This window comes from Scyliorhinus canicula, chromosome 20 (assembly GCF_902713615.1).
Source record: "Scyliorhinus canicula chromosome 20, sScyCan1.1, whole genome shotgun sequence".
NCBI classification, from domain to species: domain Eukaryota; kingdom Metazoa; phylum Chordata; class Chondrichthyes; order Carcharhiniformes; family Scyliorhinidae; genus Scyliorhinus; species Scyliorhinus canicula.
Window position 1 is genome coordinate 70,847,667 of NC_052165.1, and position 18,082 is coordinate 70,865,748.

An 18,082-nucleotide genomic window follows, 5' to 3' on the forward strand; every position below is an offset into this window, starting at 1 on the left:
GATAGACAAACTGACGGCATAATTCAAGGTTAACTGGATATGATCTCATGGCCTTTACGAATCATATATATATAGGCAAATTCAAAGATGCCAGACAATGCTCAGAATGCGAGCATTCAGACAGAGTTTGGGCTGTTGACTACAGGGAAAGCAGTGGAACAGCTGAGGAAGGCAAAGGAGGGGGGGGGGGGGGGTGCGATTTATGAGTATGGGGAAAAGGCTAGCAGAATGTGAGCTCACCAGCTCAGAAAAAGGGAGGTGAATACGGAGAGTAAAGAGAAGAGGTGGGAATATGGTCCTGGACCCAGTGGGAGTAAATGAGGTGTTGAAGACCTTTTACAATAAATTATATGAGTCAGAACCCCAGGGTGGGGTGGAGGGGATGAGGCAGTTTTTGGGTCAGTTGAGGTTCCCGTGGGTGGATGAAGATCTGGTAGAAGGGCTGGGAGCCCAATTGAAATTGAGGAAATAGTTGAGGGGCTGGAGAGCATGCAGTTGGGCAAGGCCCCGGGGCCGATGGCTACCAGGTGGAATTCTATAAGAATTTTTCAGAGATATTGAGCCCACTGCTGGTGAGGACATTTAATGAAGCAAGAGAGAAGGGAGTCCTCCCCCAAACAATGTTGCCGGCCTCGATTTCATTGATCCTGAAACGGGAGAAGGATCTGGAGCAATGCGGGTAATACAGGCCAATTTTTCGACTGAATGTGGACGCCAAACTGCTGGCTAAGTTACTGACCACAAGGATAGAGGATTGTGTCCCGGGGGTGATAGGGAAAGACCAGATGGGATTTGTAAAGGGCAGGTAACTCGAGGCCAATGTTCAAAGGCGCTTAAATGTTATTATGATGCCCTCAGAAGGAGGGGAGATGGAGGTGGTGGTAGCAATGGATGCGGAGAAGGCTTTTGATCGGGTGGAGTGGGATTACCTGTGGGAGGCGCTGGGAAGGTTTGGTTTTGGTGAGGGGTTCATTGACTGGGTGCAGTTGCTCTCTCAGGCACCAGTAGCAAGTGTGCGTATGAACCGGCTGAGGTCAGGGTATTTTAAACTACACCGAGGTACGAGGCAAGGGTGTCCCCTCTCCCCGTTACTGTTTGCTGTGGCCATCGAGCCATTGGCCATGGCGTTAAGAGCTTCTCGGAACTGGAAAGGGCTGGTTTGGGGGGCAGTGGAGCACCGGGTCTCGCTTTACGCAGATGACCTGCTCTTGTATATTTCAGACCCACTGGAGGGGATGTGGGAAGTTATGCGGATCCTCGGAGAATTTGGTAATTTTTCGGGGTATAAATTGAACATGGAGAAAAGCGAGATGTTCGTGATACTAGCAAGAGGGCAGGAGAAGAGACTGGGAGAGCTGCCGTTTAGAATGGTAGGAAGGAGCTTTCAATATCCTGGAATCCAGGTGGCCCGGGAATGGGAGGCAATGCACAAGTTAAACCTATCCCGACTTGTTGAAGAAATGAAAGAGGTCTTGAAGAGATGGGCCATGCTCCCGCTATCACTGGCGGGGAGCGTACAGACTGTGAAAATGACAGCCTTCCCAAATTTCTGTTTGTCTTTCAGTGCTTCCCCATCTTTATCCCGAGAGCCTTTTTCAAGCGGGTGAATAAGGTTATTTTGGGCTTTGTGAGGGCGGGTAAAACTCCGCAAGTGAAGAAAGTATTACTGGACCGTGGGGGGGGGGGGGGGGGGGGGGGGGGGGGGAGGTTGGCGCTGCCGAACGTTTGCAATTACTACTGGGTGGCTAATATAGAAAGTGGGTTGTGAGGGAGGGGTTGGTGTGGGAGCGGATAGAGGCAGCGTCATTTAAAGACACTAGTTTGGGAGCACTGATAATGGCACCTCTTCCGTTCTCGCCGGCACGATATTCCACAAGTCCGGTGGTGGTGGCGGCTCTGAGAATCTAGGGCAGTGGAGGAGATGTAAGAGAGTATAGGGAGTATCGGTTTGGACCCCGATTTATAATAACCATCGGTTTGTACCGGGTAGCCTGGATGGTGGGTTCCGGAGATGGCAAACGGCAGGAATTAGGAGGATGGGGATCTATTTATAGACGGGAGCTTCCCCAGCTTGAAAGCCTTGGAGGATAAATTTGAATTGCCAGCAGGGAATGTGTTTAGGTATTTGTAGGTGCGAGACTTCTTGGGAAGGCAGGTTCCAGCCTTCCAGCTGCTGCCTCAGCTGCTGCCGCCACGGGGCAGACAGGACAGAGTAGTCTCCAGTACCTGGGTGGGACAGGGGAAGGTATCAGATAATTACCAGGAACTTTTGGATGCGGAGGAAACTCCGGTGGAGGAGTTTAAGGCAAGTGGGAAGACGAGCTAGGAGGAGAGATAGAGGCAGGTATGTGGGCGTATGTGGGGCCTTGTATTATGCGTTAAACACCCTTGAGCACAAACTAGTATGATGCCTCTGTCACTTTCTTTCATTCTTCGAACCCTTGGCCCATCTCTCCAGGCATCTCCCACTCCCCATGGCACCCACCCACCCTCTGGCCACAGTGCTATCCACTTGTGCTGCCCAACATGGCCAGCCCACCAACGGGAATCCTCTTGGCATGTGTGAAGTGCTCACTTACCCACGGTTGCCAATTCCCTATTACCAATAAACTTCAGCCCCACGGCCAGAGGCCTCTGCAGTCGGCGGGGTTATGCGTGGTTGTTGGGGCAGATAGGCAGGGACAAGGGTTTCCCCCGGAATGGGTACACACTATCCAGGGGTTGGCATGGTGATGCCGTGAGCGGTTGACCCCATCAACCTCCTATGGAGCCCCACCCCTGCGGAAAATCTCCCAACCCCAGCTGAGTGTCCCTCACACCCCGCCGAGCATCGAGGCGGCAATCCCTATGCTCCCGGGCTCTTTGTCTGTGATTAAAGATGGCTACTCACCTCCTTGGCTCCCCACTGAAGCCTTTCCGCCAGGTTCACATTTTTCATAAGGAATACTAATCGGTGCCAGCATGACCTCTTGCTGAGGAGTCCATTGAATATGGGGCGGCCCTCGTTATTTGTATGGAAATAGGGCTGAAGTGGTGATAATTGGTTTCTCGCCACACTACGGCTAGATCCCGATTTCGCCTATGGGGGCAGGCTGGTTGCATTGCAAATTGGCCCTGATCCGGTTCTCGTTTTCGGCCTCGCCTGCTATTCACCGGCCTCGTTCCGCTTGAGCGAGAGCGTAACATGGCCGGAGAATCACTCCCACTATCTCTTGCCATGCAAATTAATGCATGGCCAAGATTGCGAAGGATTCCCTCATGAATCCTATCGGGCCAATATGTTGAGCGCAGGTGGCTTGATAGCGAGGTCTGACGGCTGCTTCCCCGTCCACTGCAATGCAATTCTGCCCCCCACTACAAAATGTGATGAGTCACCCACCCCAAATGTTAATTGATGGGTCACCCCACCTGATAGTACAATGGCGACAAGACCCCCTCCATAATAGAGAGACTCCCCATAGGAGAGAGGTGACCACAACCCCGAAACCCTCCATTTCTCAATTACAGAGATCCCTGCCTGGAGCTAGAGTGCAGCCGAGGCAGAGACAGTGAAAAAAATCATTGCTTTAAAACTCACCTATGCAATGCACCTGATGGATCAGGCAGCGGAAGCAGCACCTCGAAAGTGAAAACCACATCAGTTGGGTTTAAAACACCTCAGAACTTTGAGCTGCAAGCCTTTCCTTTATATCAATTCATGGGAATTGGTTTTACTAGGCTGTGATTGATTGCTTAAACACAGCCAGCTATCTGGACTGTTTAATTTCACTTCCCTTCGCACTTGAATGGATTGCAGGTAGCCAGCTGTGAAACTGACTGCAATGTTTATAAAATTCTAGCAACGACTGACAGCTCTGGACCAAATCAAAGGCAATCAAGTGCTCTCACTTTCTCTGCAGAAAGCACTTAACGGCTTTTGATGTGGTCCAAGAGATGTCAATCATAGCTAGATGTTTATAAACATTTGGTTAGTTTCACAGCTGAGTAGTTGAGAATCTAGTTTAATCCTCCCGCTCGCACAGGGTGCGAACCTCGATTCTGCCGCCAGCGCCAGACCAGAGCGTTGCAACGGCCCCCGCCCTGTTTTTTGGATGATGCTGGATTCTCCTATCAGCCACTTATTTTTTTTTATTGTCCTCTGTATGAATGGGAACCTGTCATGGTTGTGTTTGATGCATGAGTTTCTGGTAAACCAAATCTAGCACCACATTTTCCTTGAGTAAGCAAAGACTACTCCAAGGACAGGACAACTTTAATTGCTGCTAATGGCCAGGGTATCTGCCTGTCTTCCAAAGATGATGATTGGAGGATTATACAAAATGAAGTGAGAATACATTGGGAAATCCACTGATCATACAGTAATAAGTAGAAATACTTTTGGCACCACTGCCAAATCTTGCAAAATATCTGTCAATTTGTTAACACTTAAAAAAAAGTGTTGCATATGTAATCCAGATGGGTCTGCCCAGCCATGTATTGTTGTAATTATTCCCTTTTACAAAATGTATATTTTTAGTCAGCATTGAAATTGTGGATGCTGGCATTGACGCAGACATTTCCAAATATTGTGAACCAATGGCAATAAAAACATTTTAAAAAATATTGTGAACCAAGAAGCACATCTCTACATCAATTCTATATTTGTAGGCTGTCCCGACCACTAATTTAAAAGTTGGTACAAAAGAATAATATATTTGGATTCTGCTAATCGGGAAGCTTCAATGACTTCTGTAGCATCCAATTAATTGAAATTCTGTTTTAAGGGAGTGGTGTTGTCTCAAGCTAAACTTTGATTGGTCTCTAGCAAGACTAATAAATAGAGATCCCCATCTTGTGGACACACAGAAGAACAACTCTTCTTGAGTGCGAGTGGATGAAAAAAATTCCATAAATGAAGATAATTTCAAAACGAAACACTTGCCAAGAATATTTCCAAGAAATTGGTTGTTAGTACAATTGCTTATCTATCAATGTATATTAATCTTTTGCCTTTATATAAACATTTGGAGCTGAAAATCCTGACTGCATGGATTGCACTCTGTGCTGACTGAAACTATTAGCAAATAGAGTTATCTTGAGCAGTCTCAGTACTCAGCATATATTTGCACTAAGCTGTTTCAACGCTAGTTTGTGTTTTTCCTGACACGTTTGTCTTTTTTTCAGTTGATCCTGAAGAACGTGGATTCTTTGCTCTATGTGGACACAGATATTCTTTTTTTGCGTCCGATGGATGATATATGGGCATTTCTTGAAGATTTCAATCACACGCAGATAGCTGGAATGGCACCAGAACATGAGGAGCCACGAATAGGCTGGTACAACCGTTTTGCCAGACATCCATATTATGGGAAAACTGGAATCAACTCTGGAGTTATGTTGATGAACATGACCCGTATTCGAAAAAAATATTTTAAGGTAAGTGATCTGGATTTTCCTTTTTAATCATATATTAAACTGTGGCAATGTTTTGTCTACATTGTTTTGTTTTATCTATTGTAATATAATTTGAAGAGGTAGGAAGTAAATTAAAATACTGAGATTCTTCTGAATTCAATATAGCACAGTTGGTTCTTTTCGTAGCCCATTCTTTACTGTGAAAAATATCCCACTATTGCTATTTTTTTTTGATCATTTAGTTAATTATAAATGTTTCATTATAAAGTATATGGTAAAATTATATTTACTGAATGGAATAATAGTCTGAACAATTATAATATTTTACCAGGCTCTGATCTACTATGTCATGCTTAACTCAAAATATTTGTTTTATTCCCACTTTTTATTCATGAAGATTTTTCCAAGTCTATTTTCTGGAGGGTTAAATATTAGCAATTCTGACCAGTTGATGGCGCTATCAGACTATCCTTTGGTGTCACTGAAATGTTACTGTTAGAGGTGGGAGAAGGGTCTGATTTCAGTTTAAGCATTGAATAAAATAATTATTGGTTGCTTGTTAAGATAAACCATAGTAAGGTAATAGTTATTTTCCGTTGAGCTATTTTTTTTTGTGCAACAGTGGTGGAATCTCTTCAGAGTATTAGAGAAAAATATTTCTTAACTATACAAACACTTTTGCCAATTAATTACAATACTATGTGCTTCAATCTTGCATAGGAGAAATTAATATCTGGTGTGAAAAATATCAGGTGTTTTTCCAAACCTAGGCAAAGAAATGGGGAAAATTTTGCTGTACATTCAATTGTTATGTTTCATATGAAGATGCCTAAAATGAGAGGGGCAGGGCCTAAACACATGGCACGCCCGGCTTCACAGAGAAAAAGGATGGCCAAATCTCAAAGTGACAGTAAAGATTCTCCGCCCACGCCCAGCAGCCATCCACGCCTATATCAGGAATTCAGTGACCCCCCCCCCCCCCCAACACACACACAAATCACTCTCATTGGAATTGGGGCTTCAGTGCCGCAGATGGTGGAATTTGAATTCAATAAAACATCTGGAATTTAAAAAAGTGTAATGATGACCATGAAACCATTGTCGATTGTCATGAAAACCATCTGGTTCACTAATGTCCTTTAGGGGAGCAAATGTGCCATCATTACCTGATCTGGCCTACATGTGACTCCAGACCTACAACAAGTGGTTGACTCTTAAATGCCCTCAGGGATGGGCAATAAATGCTGGCCCAGCCAGTGACACCCACATCCCATGAATGAATAAAGAAAAGAAAAATGGACAGAAAATGTAACTTATGATCTACCACCCCTTTCTAAATCCCCCTTCCTAACTCATCTGTCTCTCTCCTCGCCCTCTCTCCATACATATATTTATACATTGTATTTCTATTTTATATAATAAATATATACATAATATATATATATATATATATATATATATATATATATATATACACACATACACATACACACACATAAATAAAAACTACATCGAGAGGAAAGGATGATGGAAAAGGAAAGAAAATAAAAGGATCAGGATCTTTGCACTGGAATGACTTCGAGTAAATGTTTTTCTTGAAGTTCAGGTTTTTGTTTGGTACTTCTTCCATCTAGACTTGAGATGGAGAGAAAGAGAGATCTTTTCACTTTCAAGGTCTGAACACTTTTGCCCAGTTCTCTCCGAAAGTATCACGCAGGAACCAATCATTGACCGTTGTTAGGCAGAATACTGTCCCCGGCCGACCCACCAGTTGCCAGTTAACCAATCGAATCGAGTCCCTCCAAAGCTGGTTCATAAGATTCACTCGGTACCGAGGAGTCCGGCTTCTTCTTTCCAAAGTACAAAACCTGGGATCACAGTGTCCTGGCAAGCTTGTAACCTTGAGCTTTCTGCTTCTATGCACATCCTAATTATGGGTCCATGGATCAAAACAATAAAAAGAAAAGAAAAGAAATGGGAACAAAGGAAATAATCCAAAAGAACTGGGTGGCATGGTGGCACAGTGGTTCGCACAGTTGCCTCACAGCGCCAGGGACCCAAATTCAGTTCCGACCTTGAGTGTATGTGTGGCGTTTGTAAATTTTCCCCATGTCTGTATAGGTTCCCTCCGGGCGCTCTGGTTTCTTCCCACAGTTTAAGGATGTGCCAATTAGGTGGTTTTGACATGATAAATTGCCACTTGGTGTTTAGGGATGTGCGTGGAAGGGTGGGGCGGACAGGGGATTGGACATAGGTAGGGTGTTCTTTTGGAGGGTTGGTGTGGACTCGATTTGCCCAGTGGTCTCCTGCACTGTAGGGATTTCTATGATTCTATGACTCTTACAAAATGAAGGGGTAACAGAAGTACCAAATCAGTAAATTTTGCCGGCGGGGAAGGGGCTTGGCGCCACGCCAACCGGCGCCGAAGGGCCTCTGCTGGCCGCTGCGAGTTGGCGCATGCGCGGGAGCGCCAGCGTGTGCTGGCGTCATCCTAGCGCATGCGCAGGGGGGGTTCATCTCCGCGTCAGCCATGGCGGAGGACCACAGCGGCCGATGCAGAAGAATAGAGTACCCCCACGGCACAGGCCCGCCAGCGGATCGGTAGGCACCGATTGCGGGCCAGGCCACCGTGGGGGCACCTCCCGGGGCCAGATCCCCCCCCCCGAGGACCCTGGAGGTCGCCCGCGCAGCCCGATTCCGCCGGCATATGTTACACCAGGTATTTGGCGGCGGGACCTGGCTGCACGGGCGGCCTCCTGGGGAGGTGGGGGGGAGGAATTCGGCAGCTGGCGGGGGCAGGATTCACGCCGCCCCCTGCCGATTCTCCAACCCGGCGGGGGGTCGGAGGATCACGCCCATAGTCTCAGTTTTCGCAAAGTTAATTTTATAGCCTGAGAAGGAGCCAAACCTATAGCAAGAACAGAGACATCCGGCTTAGACACGAATATCAACATATCATAGCGTGACCTTGTGTTGCTTCCCACCACGAAACAACCCAGAAGCTGAAGGATTCTGTGTAATTGCCTCTGGTAGGGGCTCAGTAGATATTGCAAACCGTAATGGGCAGTGCTGCTTCGTCCCTTGCTGAAGACCTAAATGATCATATCTATAACGGTTAGTAAGAACTAACGGCAGAGGAGTTTTATAAAGCACTTGTATCCACTTAGCAAACTCCCTTACCAGCCCAAAGTTCTGCCGCAAGTAGAATAAATCATTCCACTTCACCCAGTTAGAAGCTTCCTCTGCATCTACTGAGATCACTAAGCTGTCTATTGCCTGCTTTTGGAAGACCTGAATAATATTTAATAATCTCCTAACATTATTACATAAATTTCAGACCTTTAAGAACCCAGTCTGATCGCCTCAGATAATCATGGGGATGATTTTTTTTCTAGACTCAATGCCAGCATTTCAAGTCTACATCAAGTGAAATCAGCCTATAGGATGCACATTCCACAGGATTCTTGCCTGCTTTCGAAATTAAGAAAATATTTGCTTCTTGAAACAACTGAGGCAGCAAACCTGCTTCGAATGGTATCAGAGGATTTATTGGGAAGTCTTTAAATTCCTTATAAAATACACTCCCAAAACCATCCGTCCCCAGAACCTTAATGGAAATACCACTTCCCTCTTCGAAATGGGAGCATTTAGGATCAACCTTTGGTCCTCAGAAATTCTTAGGAGTTTAAAGGAAGAGAAAAAATGCTCATCCCCCGACTGACCTGATTTATACAAATCGGCATAGAAGCTTTTAAATGCCTATTAGCTTACTTTGTCTTAATCATCCTATTACCATTAGAATCTAGCACAGAGGAAATAGCCCTACTGTCCACCTTCGTCCTAGTAAGGAAACTCAAATACCTACTTGACTTATTTCCAAGCTCATAAAGTTTTTGTTTGGCAAACTTTATACTCCTCTCAGCACATTGAGTCAGCAAGGAGTCCAGTGCTGTTCAGATTGCATTAATTTCTTTCCCCATTGAACAGCTAGGATTCCTACCATATTCCCTCTCTGTTTCGGCTAATTTTACTTCAAGTTGGCACTGTCGCTGCAGCATTTTACACATTTTGATGGCCATAACGAAATGACCAAGTGCTTTACAAAGGTCTTACAGCACGGTAGCATTGTGGATAGCACAATCGCTTCACAGCTCCAGGGTCCCAGGTTCGATTCCGGCTTGGGTCACTGTCTGTGTGGAGTCTGCACATCCTCCCCGTGTGTGCGTGGGTTTCCTCCGGGTGCTCCGGTTTCCTCCCACAGTCCAAAGATGTGCAAGGTAGGTGGATTGGACATGATAAATTGCCCTTAGTGTCCAAAATTGCCCTTCGTGTTGGGTGGGGTTGCTGGGTTATGGGGATAGGGTGGAGGTGTTAACCTTGGGTAGGGTGCTCTTTCCAGGAGCCGGTGCAGACTCGATGGGCCGAATGGCCTCCTTCTGCACTGTAAAAATTCTATGTATGTTTCCTAGAGGACTGGAGGGCTTACTCCAGAGAGAGAATTGACTGAACAGAGGTCAGCTTTAAAGTACAAGATAAAGTAAATGGAGCTGAAATTAGATAGGTTGAGCCCTAAGTCGATGGGAAGGTCGATACTGGCTAAAGAGTTAGGAGGGTTCATGGAAAGGATGGGGATGGTGGATCCGTGGAGGTTGGGGATGTGTATGGGGGTGTAGTCTGGGACAAATATTTTAGTGGTGAGCCGGGCGGTGATGATGGGGGCGGCAAGGTCACAATATGCATGATTGTGACCTCAGACCATGCGCCACGCTGGTTCTCTTTGAGGCTTTGTTTGGGACAGGTGCAGAGGCTGAGGTGGAGGCTGGACTCGGGACTTTTGGCTGATGCGAAGTTTTGTGGAAGGTGAGATTGACGATCAAGAAATATGTGGAACTCAACCAGAATGGTGAGGTGACGACAGCTGCGTTTTAGGAGACCTTGAAGGTGGTGGTCTGAGGGGAAATTATTTTGTTCAAGGCCCATAAGGATAGGATGAGGAGGGAGGAGTACCGGCGGTTATTAGGCGAGATAATTGAGGTGGACTGGAGAGACATGAATCTGCGGCTCCCACGAAGGAACTTCTGGCAGAGAAGAAGTTGTTGCAGGGGCAATTTGACTGGTTGACAATGGGCAAGGGGGTGGGGCAGCTGCAGAAGGCGAGGGGGGGTGCAGTATGAGTATGGGGAGAGGCAAGTCTTGTGTTACCCCACCAGTTGTAGCTTCGGGCATCGTCCAGGTAAATCTTGCAGGGAAGGGTGGTGTCGGAGCCGGAGAGGATAAATGAGGCGTTTAAAGCATTCTACGCTGGGGTTGTATAGGGCTCAGCCAGTGGGGAAGGCAGAGGATATGGGTGGGTTTCGGGATGGGTTGGCATTCTCAGAGTTGGAGGAAGGGAAGAGGCAGGCTTGGAGAAGCCTTTTGGTGATGGAGTATATTAGTAGGATGCAATCGGAGAAGGCCCCGGGGCCAGACGGCCTTCCGGCAGAGTTTTACAAGCAATCTGCGACGGAGTTAGATGCCCACCTGGTGGGTATGTTTAGTGAGGCAGTGGAAAAGAGGGAGTTGCCGGCTACATTAGTGCAGGCGTCAATTTCATTGATCCGGAAAAAAGGTGGAAGGACTCACTGGAGTGTGGGTCCTAAGGGCCCATTTCATTGCTAAACATAAATGTGAAAGTCCTGGTGAAGGTGTTGGTGTGTAGGTTGGAGGCGCACGTCCCGGAGGTGGTATCTGACGACTAGGCAGTCTTTGTGAAGGGGATGAGGCTCTCTAGTAACATTAGGAAGTTGCTGAATGTAATTATAACTCCCTCAGGGGGGATGGGAGCTAGAGGTGATTGTGTCCATTGTCGCGGAAAAGCCATTTGACCGGGTAGAGTTGAGGTGCCTGTTTGAAGTCTTGGGAAGGTTTGGGGTTGGACCGAAATTTGTGGCGTGGGTTTGATTGTTGTACATGTCCCCCATGGCTAATGTTTGAATGAGCAGGACAAGTTTGGGGTATTTTGGGTTGCATCGTGGGACAAAGCAGGGTCGCCCGCTATCGCGTTTGTTGGTGATTGAGTCTCTGGCAATGGCCATTTGGGTGTCGGCTGAGTGGCGAGAGATTGTGAGGGGGGCTAGGGAGCACTGGGTATCACTGTATTCAGATGGCTGTTGTTTGTGTCGGACCCATTGGAAAGTATAGGCAGAACTATGGGCTTGTTGAGTGATTTGGGGCTTTTTGCGGCAATAAGTTGAACATGGGGAAGAGTGAGGTGTTCCCCGTGAAAACAGCTGGGCGGGGGGAAAACCTGGGCCACTACCATTTAAGGTGGTCTGGGAGATGTTTAGGTAGCTGGGAATTCAGGTAACATGAATGGGCCACAATGCATAGGTGGAACTTAACAGGGTTAGTGGAAGAGGTTAAGGGGGAATTTAAAAGGTGGGGGATACATTGCACTTAAGTTTGGCAGGGAGGGTGCAGGTGGTAAAAATGAATGTGCTGCCAAGGTTCCTTCCGATTTTTCTCCCTAAGGCCTTTTTCTGGAAGGTGGAAGCGCTGGTCTTGGAATTTGTGTGAGCAGAGAAGCTACCGAGGGTGAAGAGGGCTCTGCTACAAAGGCAGAGGGTTGGCCCTCCCAAGCCTGAAGCACTAGTATTGCGCAGCGAATGTGGAGAAGGTGAGGCATTTGTGGAGAGGGGGGTGGGGCAGAATGGATCAGGTTGGAGGAAGAGTCCTGCAGGGGCTGGTTTGAGGCCCCTATGATGGCCCTGTTGCAGTTAGCCCCAAGGAGTTATACGCAGAGTCCGGTGGTGGAGTCGACTATTAAAGGTTTGGAATCAGCAGAGCAAAGCACTATAAATTGGACCAATTATCGGTGTTGACGCCACTGTATGGGAACCACAGTTTTAAGCTGGGGCGGGATGGATGGGATGTATAGGTGGATGGAGGAGGGGTTGGAGGGGGTCAGGGATATGGGGCGGGATTCTCCGTTTTGCCGGCGCCCGGGAGTTTCCTGACGGCGTGGGGCTGCTCCACAATGGGAAATCCCATTGACCGGCCGGCGTAATGGAGAATCCCGCCAGCGGGTCGAGGCTGAAATGTGGCGTGGCGGGGCGGAGAATCCAACCCATGTTCTCGGAGGGGAAATTCACTGGATTGGATGAGCTGAGGGAGAGGTTTGAGTTACCGAGAGGGAGTGAGTTTAGGTACTGGCAGTTACGGGACTTTGTGCGAAATGAGCTGCCAGCATTTCCTCAACTACTGGAGTACACGCTATTGGAAAATTGCTACTCCCAGATGAGGTGGGACAGGATTGGGGATATATATGGGTGGTTGAGAGAGCAGGGGAAGGAGAGGATTACGTAGAGGGGGGAGTTGGGCAGGGAGATAGGATGGGGTCTCTGGTGTGAGGCGATGCATCGAGTGAACGCAACTTTCTCCTCTGCTAGAATGAGGTTGATTCAGTTTAAAATGATACACCTGACTCAGGCTCGGATGAATGGGTTCTTCCAGGGGTAATGGATGGATATGAGAAGTTTGGGTGGGGGCTGGCGAATCATGTTCACATGTTTTGGGTTTGCGAGAAGTTGGAGAGCTTCTGAGAGGTGAAGATAGTGGGGCCGAGGTGAAGCCGGACCACATGGTGGTGATCTTTGGGTTTCCGAGCTGCTGGAGGGGAAGGGACCGAAATTCGCGGCCTTCGTCCCTCTGATTTCCCGTGACGGATCATTTTGAATTGGAGGTCAAATACACCACTGGGGTTACGGCGTGGCATAGATGCATTAAATCTCCAAGATCTAGGGCAGCACGGTTGCACAGTGGTTAGCACTGCTGTCTCACTGCACCGAGATCCAAGATTTGATCCTGGCTCTGGGTCACTGTCCATGTAGAGTTTGCACATTCTCCTCGTGTTTGCGTGGGTTTCACCCCCACAACCCAAAGATATGCAGAATAGGTGGATTGGCCATGCTAGATTGCCCCTTAATTGGAAAAAATTAATTGGGTAATCTAAATTTATAAAAAAAAACAAATCACCAAGAACTAGACTCCCAAGATGAATTCCCCTGAATAAAAATTCCAAAAAGATCAGGGTATGATCGGAGGCTGCACTACTACTTAGAGAGCAGGAGACCACTGAATGTAATATTGTTTTGGGCATGAAAAAAATAATCACTTCAAGAATTACATTGGTGGGGAGCATAGGATAAACCAAATTCTTTGGGCAGGATTCTCTGTCCAGCCGGAATTGCGAAGTGCAATTGGGCAGAGAATCGCACATCAGCCAAAAATGAGCTGGTGCAGGGTGCCCAACGGAATGCCATGCTCTGGTGACTCGACAGTAGCGTGAGCATGAAAATTGTACAGCAAATGCTGTTGGCATATGATTAATGAGCCTGACCTGGCAATTTCTGGGCCCGCTGCAATACACCATCTCTGCCAGGAGGAATTACCGATGGCGAGGTTCACTTGGGAAACAGTTGCCATGGCTGCTGAGGGAGAGAGTAGGTAAGGCATGCTTCCAAAGGCACAGCCATGGGCTGTCAGTCCTGCCGCTGGCTGGGCGGGTAGGGGGGATAGGGCTGTGGGATTGGGATCTCCCCCTGGGATTGATATGTCCAGGCATGGACCACCATTCCCCCTCCAAGGCATTCACCACACTGACCCCCTACCATGGCCCGTGTTGCGCAGAGTGGCAGTGGCCGCCCCCTCCCCATCACCGGGCAGCACCCACCCAAGGAGGATGCCCACAGTAGGTGACACAGAAGGGCACATGACACGGGTTGCGGAACGTACCGCCGGCATGGCCTGCGCCAGTCACTGATACCCCTGCCAGGCACTGACAGGCTTGGGGTGCACTGCAGAAAGCAAAACGGCAGGAGGATGGGAAGAAGCTTGCATGGGTAGAGGCAGTAATGCAGGCCGGGGCTACCGTGTAGCTTGCTGGAGCTGGTGGGGCACGGAGGTATGCACCATGCTAACATGTCCGCCTTTCACCCCCTGCAGACAAATTTTGGAGGGGCGGCATGGTGGCATAGTGGTTAGCACTACTGCCTGCGGCACTGAGGACCCAGGTTTGAATCCTGGCCCTGGGTCACTGCCCGTGTGGAGTTTGAACATTCTCCCTGTGTTTGCATGGGTTTCACCCCCACAATCCAAAGATGTGCAGGGTTGGTGGATTGGCCACGCTAAATTACCACTGAATTGGAAAATAATAATTGGGTATTCTAAATTTATTTAAAAAAAAGAAAATTAAAAAAGAAAGACTGGTTTTTGGTATCCAACCAGGAATGGTTGGCACTTGCCTGGCCGCCGCAGCACTGCCGGACGCACTGCGACTGTATGAGCAGGAGCTGCGAAGGACCCTGCAGTAGCGGGGTCTGCCCCAGAGGAGCAGGAGGCAGCCGGTGAAGGAGAACCAACTGCCCAACAGGCCGAGGAGGAGGTGGGAAGGTGGTGCTGCATCAGGTCCCGTGTGTACCATCAGCATCTGTTGTTCGACGACCTGCCAGACCGGCGGTGTTGTCAATGACTCCGGTTGACCAGGAAGACTGTCCGGCACATCTACTGCACCATGACGCACCTGGAGCCACAGGGACTGTGGGTGAGGACACCAGATCCCAGTGGCTGTCAAGGTAATGGTCGCCTTGAACGTTTACGCGACAGGGTCTTTCCAGGTGCCGAGTGGGGACCTGTCTGGGATCTCGCAGACCTCCGTGTGCAGATGCATCCGTGACAGTATGTAGGTGTGTTTGGCGCAGTACGACAACCTCTATGGACCAAGCCCACCAGCTTGCCCAAGCAGTGGGGTTCGCCACCATCGCCAGGATGCCCCAGGTCCAGGGGTGATCGACATGACGCATGTCCCCCAGTAGCACTGCCGCATGAGGATGTGCACTTCATGAACCGGAATGGATACTACTCCATGGTGTGCGACCATGAGCTGCACATCTGTGTCCAATACCCAGGCAGCGTGCATAACGACTTCATCCTGGCACGCCCGATGGTCCCCGCACCTTCTGAGATGCACCTCTGGGTGAGGGGTGGCTCCTGGGGACTGGGGCTATCCGCTGCGGCCGAGGCTGATGACGCCTATCCGGCCTCAGACCAATGCATAGAACCGCTACGATGATGCCCATGCAGTGACCAGGAGCGTAATCGAGTGGTGCATCAGTGTCCTGAAGATGCGGTTCAGGTGACCGCTCTGGGGGATCCTCCAGTATAGCTGCAGGAGAGTCTTCCACATCATGGCGACCTGCTGCGTCCTCCATAACATTGCGTAGCAGGGGAGCGGCATACTGGAGGGGGAGGAACAACACTAGGCCTTGTCCAACCAGGAGGATGTGGAGGAGGGCTAGGATGGGCAGGATATGGGGCCCAGGCAGGTACAGGAGGCCACACAACGTGTGCGCCCGGGCCACATGTTCTAATCACCACCAGGTTTGCCGCCGACGGGGCCCACTGGAACAAAGCTAGATCAACTTTCTCATTTAAAAAAAAGTTTATTCAAATTTTTGAAATTTTACAAAACATCGCAGGAAAACAAAGATAAAGAAAAACAAACATAGTTATCAATGTAAAGCAGGTACAGCAGATAGCAGGATTCATTACAAACATCTCCAACATTTTCTCTTCTCGGATAAAAGACCCACCTGCACCAAGACAGAATACCGTCAACAACAGAGTAACATCATACTCATCACGTCAAAGAAAAACAACAGAGGAAAATAAAACCACGAAAGCCCCAGTGCTCGGGGAAGTTACGTTAAATTGGTGCGCCACAAGCAATCCACCCCATATCAGGACAGAACAGATAACCATCGCATAACTACAATACACCAAAGTGAGGACTCGTTACTACACACCCAAGTAAAACTCAGACCTCAGACCTTAGACCGTGGGTCTCCCACAGAGAACAACAAAAAGAACAAGGTGAGAAATAAAGAACCCAGTTACCAAACTCCACCCAACGGGTAAAACAGCCAAAGAGGGGGACCCACATCAGGAGAAAAGACCAACTCGACCCAAAGGAAGAGTTAGATAAATGAGGGAGATTTCATAGATTCATCTTCACTGTCCTCTTGATTTGCTTGACAGCAGCTCGAAAATGGAAGTAGCTCTCCTCAGTGATTTGGCACCAAAAACACGTACACAGGGGCACTTGCCGTCATCTATCTCCAGGACGCGTGACCTGCTCACTGCTGCCGCTTCTGGCCGGAAGACTGCACACATGCTAATTTCTTCTCATTTAAAAGGCAGCAGCTGAAATGAAATGAAAATCACTTATTGTCACGAGTAGGCTTCAATTAAGTTACTGTGAAAAGCCCCTAGTCGCCACATTCCGGCGCCTGTCCGGGGAGGCTGGTACGGGAATCGAACCGTGCTGCTGGTCTGCTTGGTCTGCATTAAAAGCCAGCGATTTAGCCTGGTGAGCTAAACCAGCCCCGGTTCATGAACCAGCTGTTGCTATTCTCGATGAAAATGCTGGGAGCAGCTGTTGGAGCTTCTCCCACAATCGGGACCACCGTGGGAGCGTCACGACCAATGACTTTGCAACCTTCCCGACCTTTGAAAAACCTTGCTATTCTCCACTCTCAATTCATCCTACCCCACATTAACATAGAACATAGAAAATACAGCACATTCTCGGGCTTCATTCATTATTCTATTATGACCTTATTGATGGCCTCTTGAAAATTCTAATGAATTACATTTATTGCATTGCAATTTAAAAAATAAAGGGACTTGCATTTATAGAGTGCTTTATATCTCTACCAGATGCCTCAATTAGTATTTTTTGAAGGCTAGTCACTGCTATAATGTCGGAAATGCTAAGAAAACTCTCACAAATAGCAAGACATAGGAACAGAATTAGGCCACTCGTCCCATCAAGTCTGCTTCACCATTCAATCATGGCTGATATTTTTCCCATCCCCATTCTCCTCCCTTCTTCCCATAACCCCCGATCCCCTTATTTATCAAGATAATGACCAAGTCATCTGTTTTTTCTGATGTTAATTGAGGGATAACTATTATCCAGTAAACTGGTGATAACTCGTGCTTTTCTTTGAAATAGTGCTATGGGATCTTTTACATACCCAAGCAGTCAGAAGAGGCCTCCGATTAATGCTTCATCTGAAGGACTGCACCTCCAACAATGTAGTGCTCCCACAGTACTGCCTTTGATTTTTGAGTTCAAGGCCAGGAGTGATTCAGAGGTGAGAATGCTACCACTGAGCCCCAGCCGACACTTTGACCAGTATCTACTCTCTGTTACCTTATTGTCCAAAAGGATTGGGTGGGGTTACTGGTGATGGGGATAGGGAGGGTGCTCTTTCCAAGGGCCGGTGCAGACTCGATGGGATGAATGCCCTCCTGCACTGTAATGATTCTATGATTCCTAAAAACATTGATAAGGTTGGTCAAGCAAGGTTTTCCCATTTGAAATCCATGCTGACTATATTTTTCATTTATGGGTGTTTTTCTATTCTCTTATTTAGGTATTCCATTGTCTTTCCTACCAATGGTATTAAGCTGACTGCCCTCTAATTCTCTGTACATGTTCAGTCCCCCCTTTTAAATATACATCAGCTATCCATCAGTCCACAGGCACTACACATTTTCTTAATGAATTATTAAATATGTATAGTAATGGCTCTGCCAACTTTTCGATAGATTATTTTAAAATACATGAATGCAATCCAACTGGGCA

The 18,082-nt window shown here is 47.9% G+C and overlaps 1 protein-coding gene across 3 annotated transcripts in view; it reads left to right on the top strand.

Moving 5' to 3' along the window:
• Positions 1-18,082, top strand: part of gxylt1b (glucoside xylosyltransferase 1b) — a 134,904-nt gene that overhangs the window by 68,836 nt on the left and 47,986 nt on the right. For all 3 annotated transcript variants that reach the window (XM_038780498.1, XM_038780499.1, XM_038780500.1), the window contains one exon: positions 5,164-5,415. In XM_038780498.1, the coding sequence (XP_038636426.1) occupies positions 5,164-5,415 (252 nt within the window). The remainder of the gene's footprint in view (positions 1-5,163; positions 5,416-18,082) is intronic.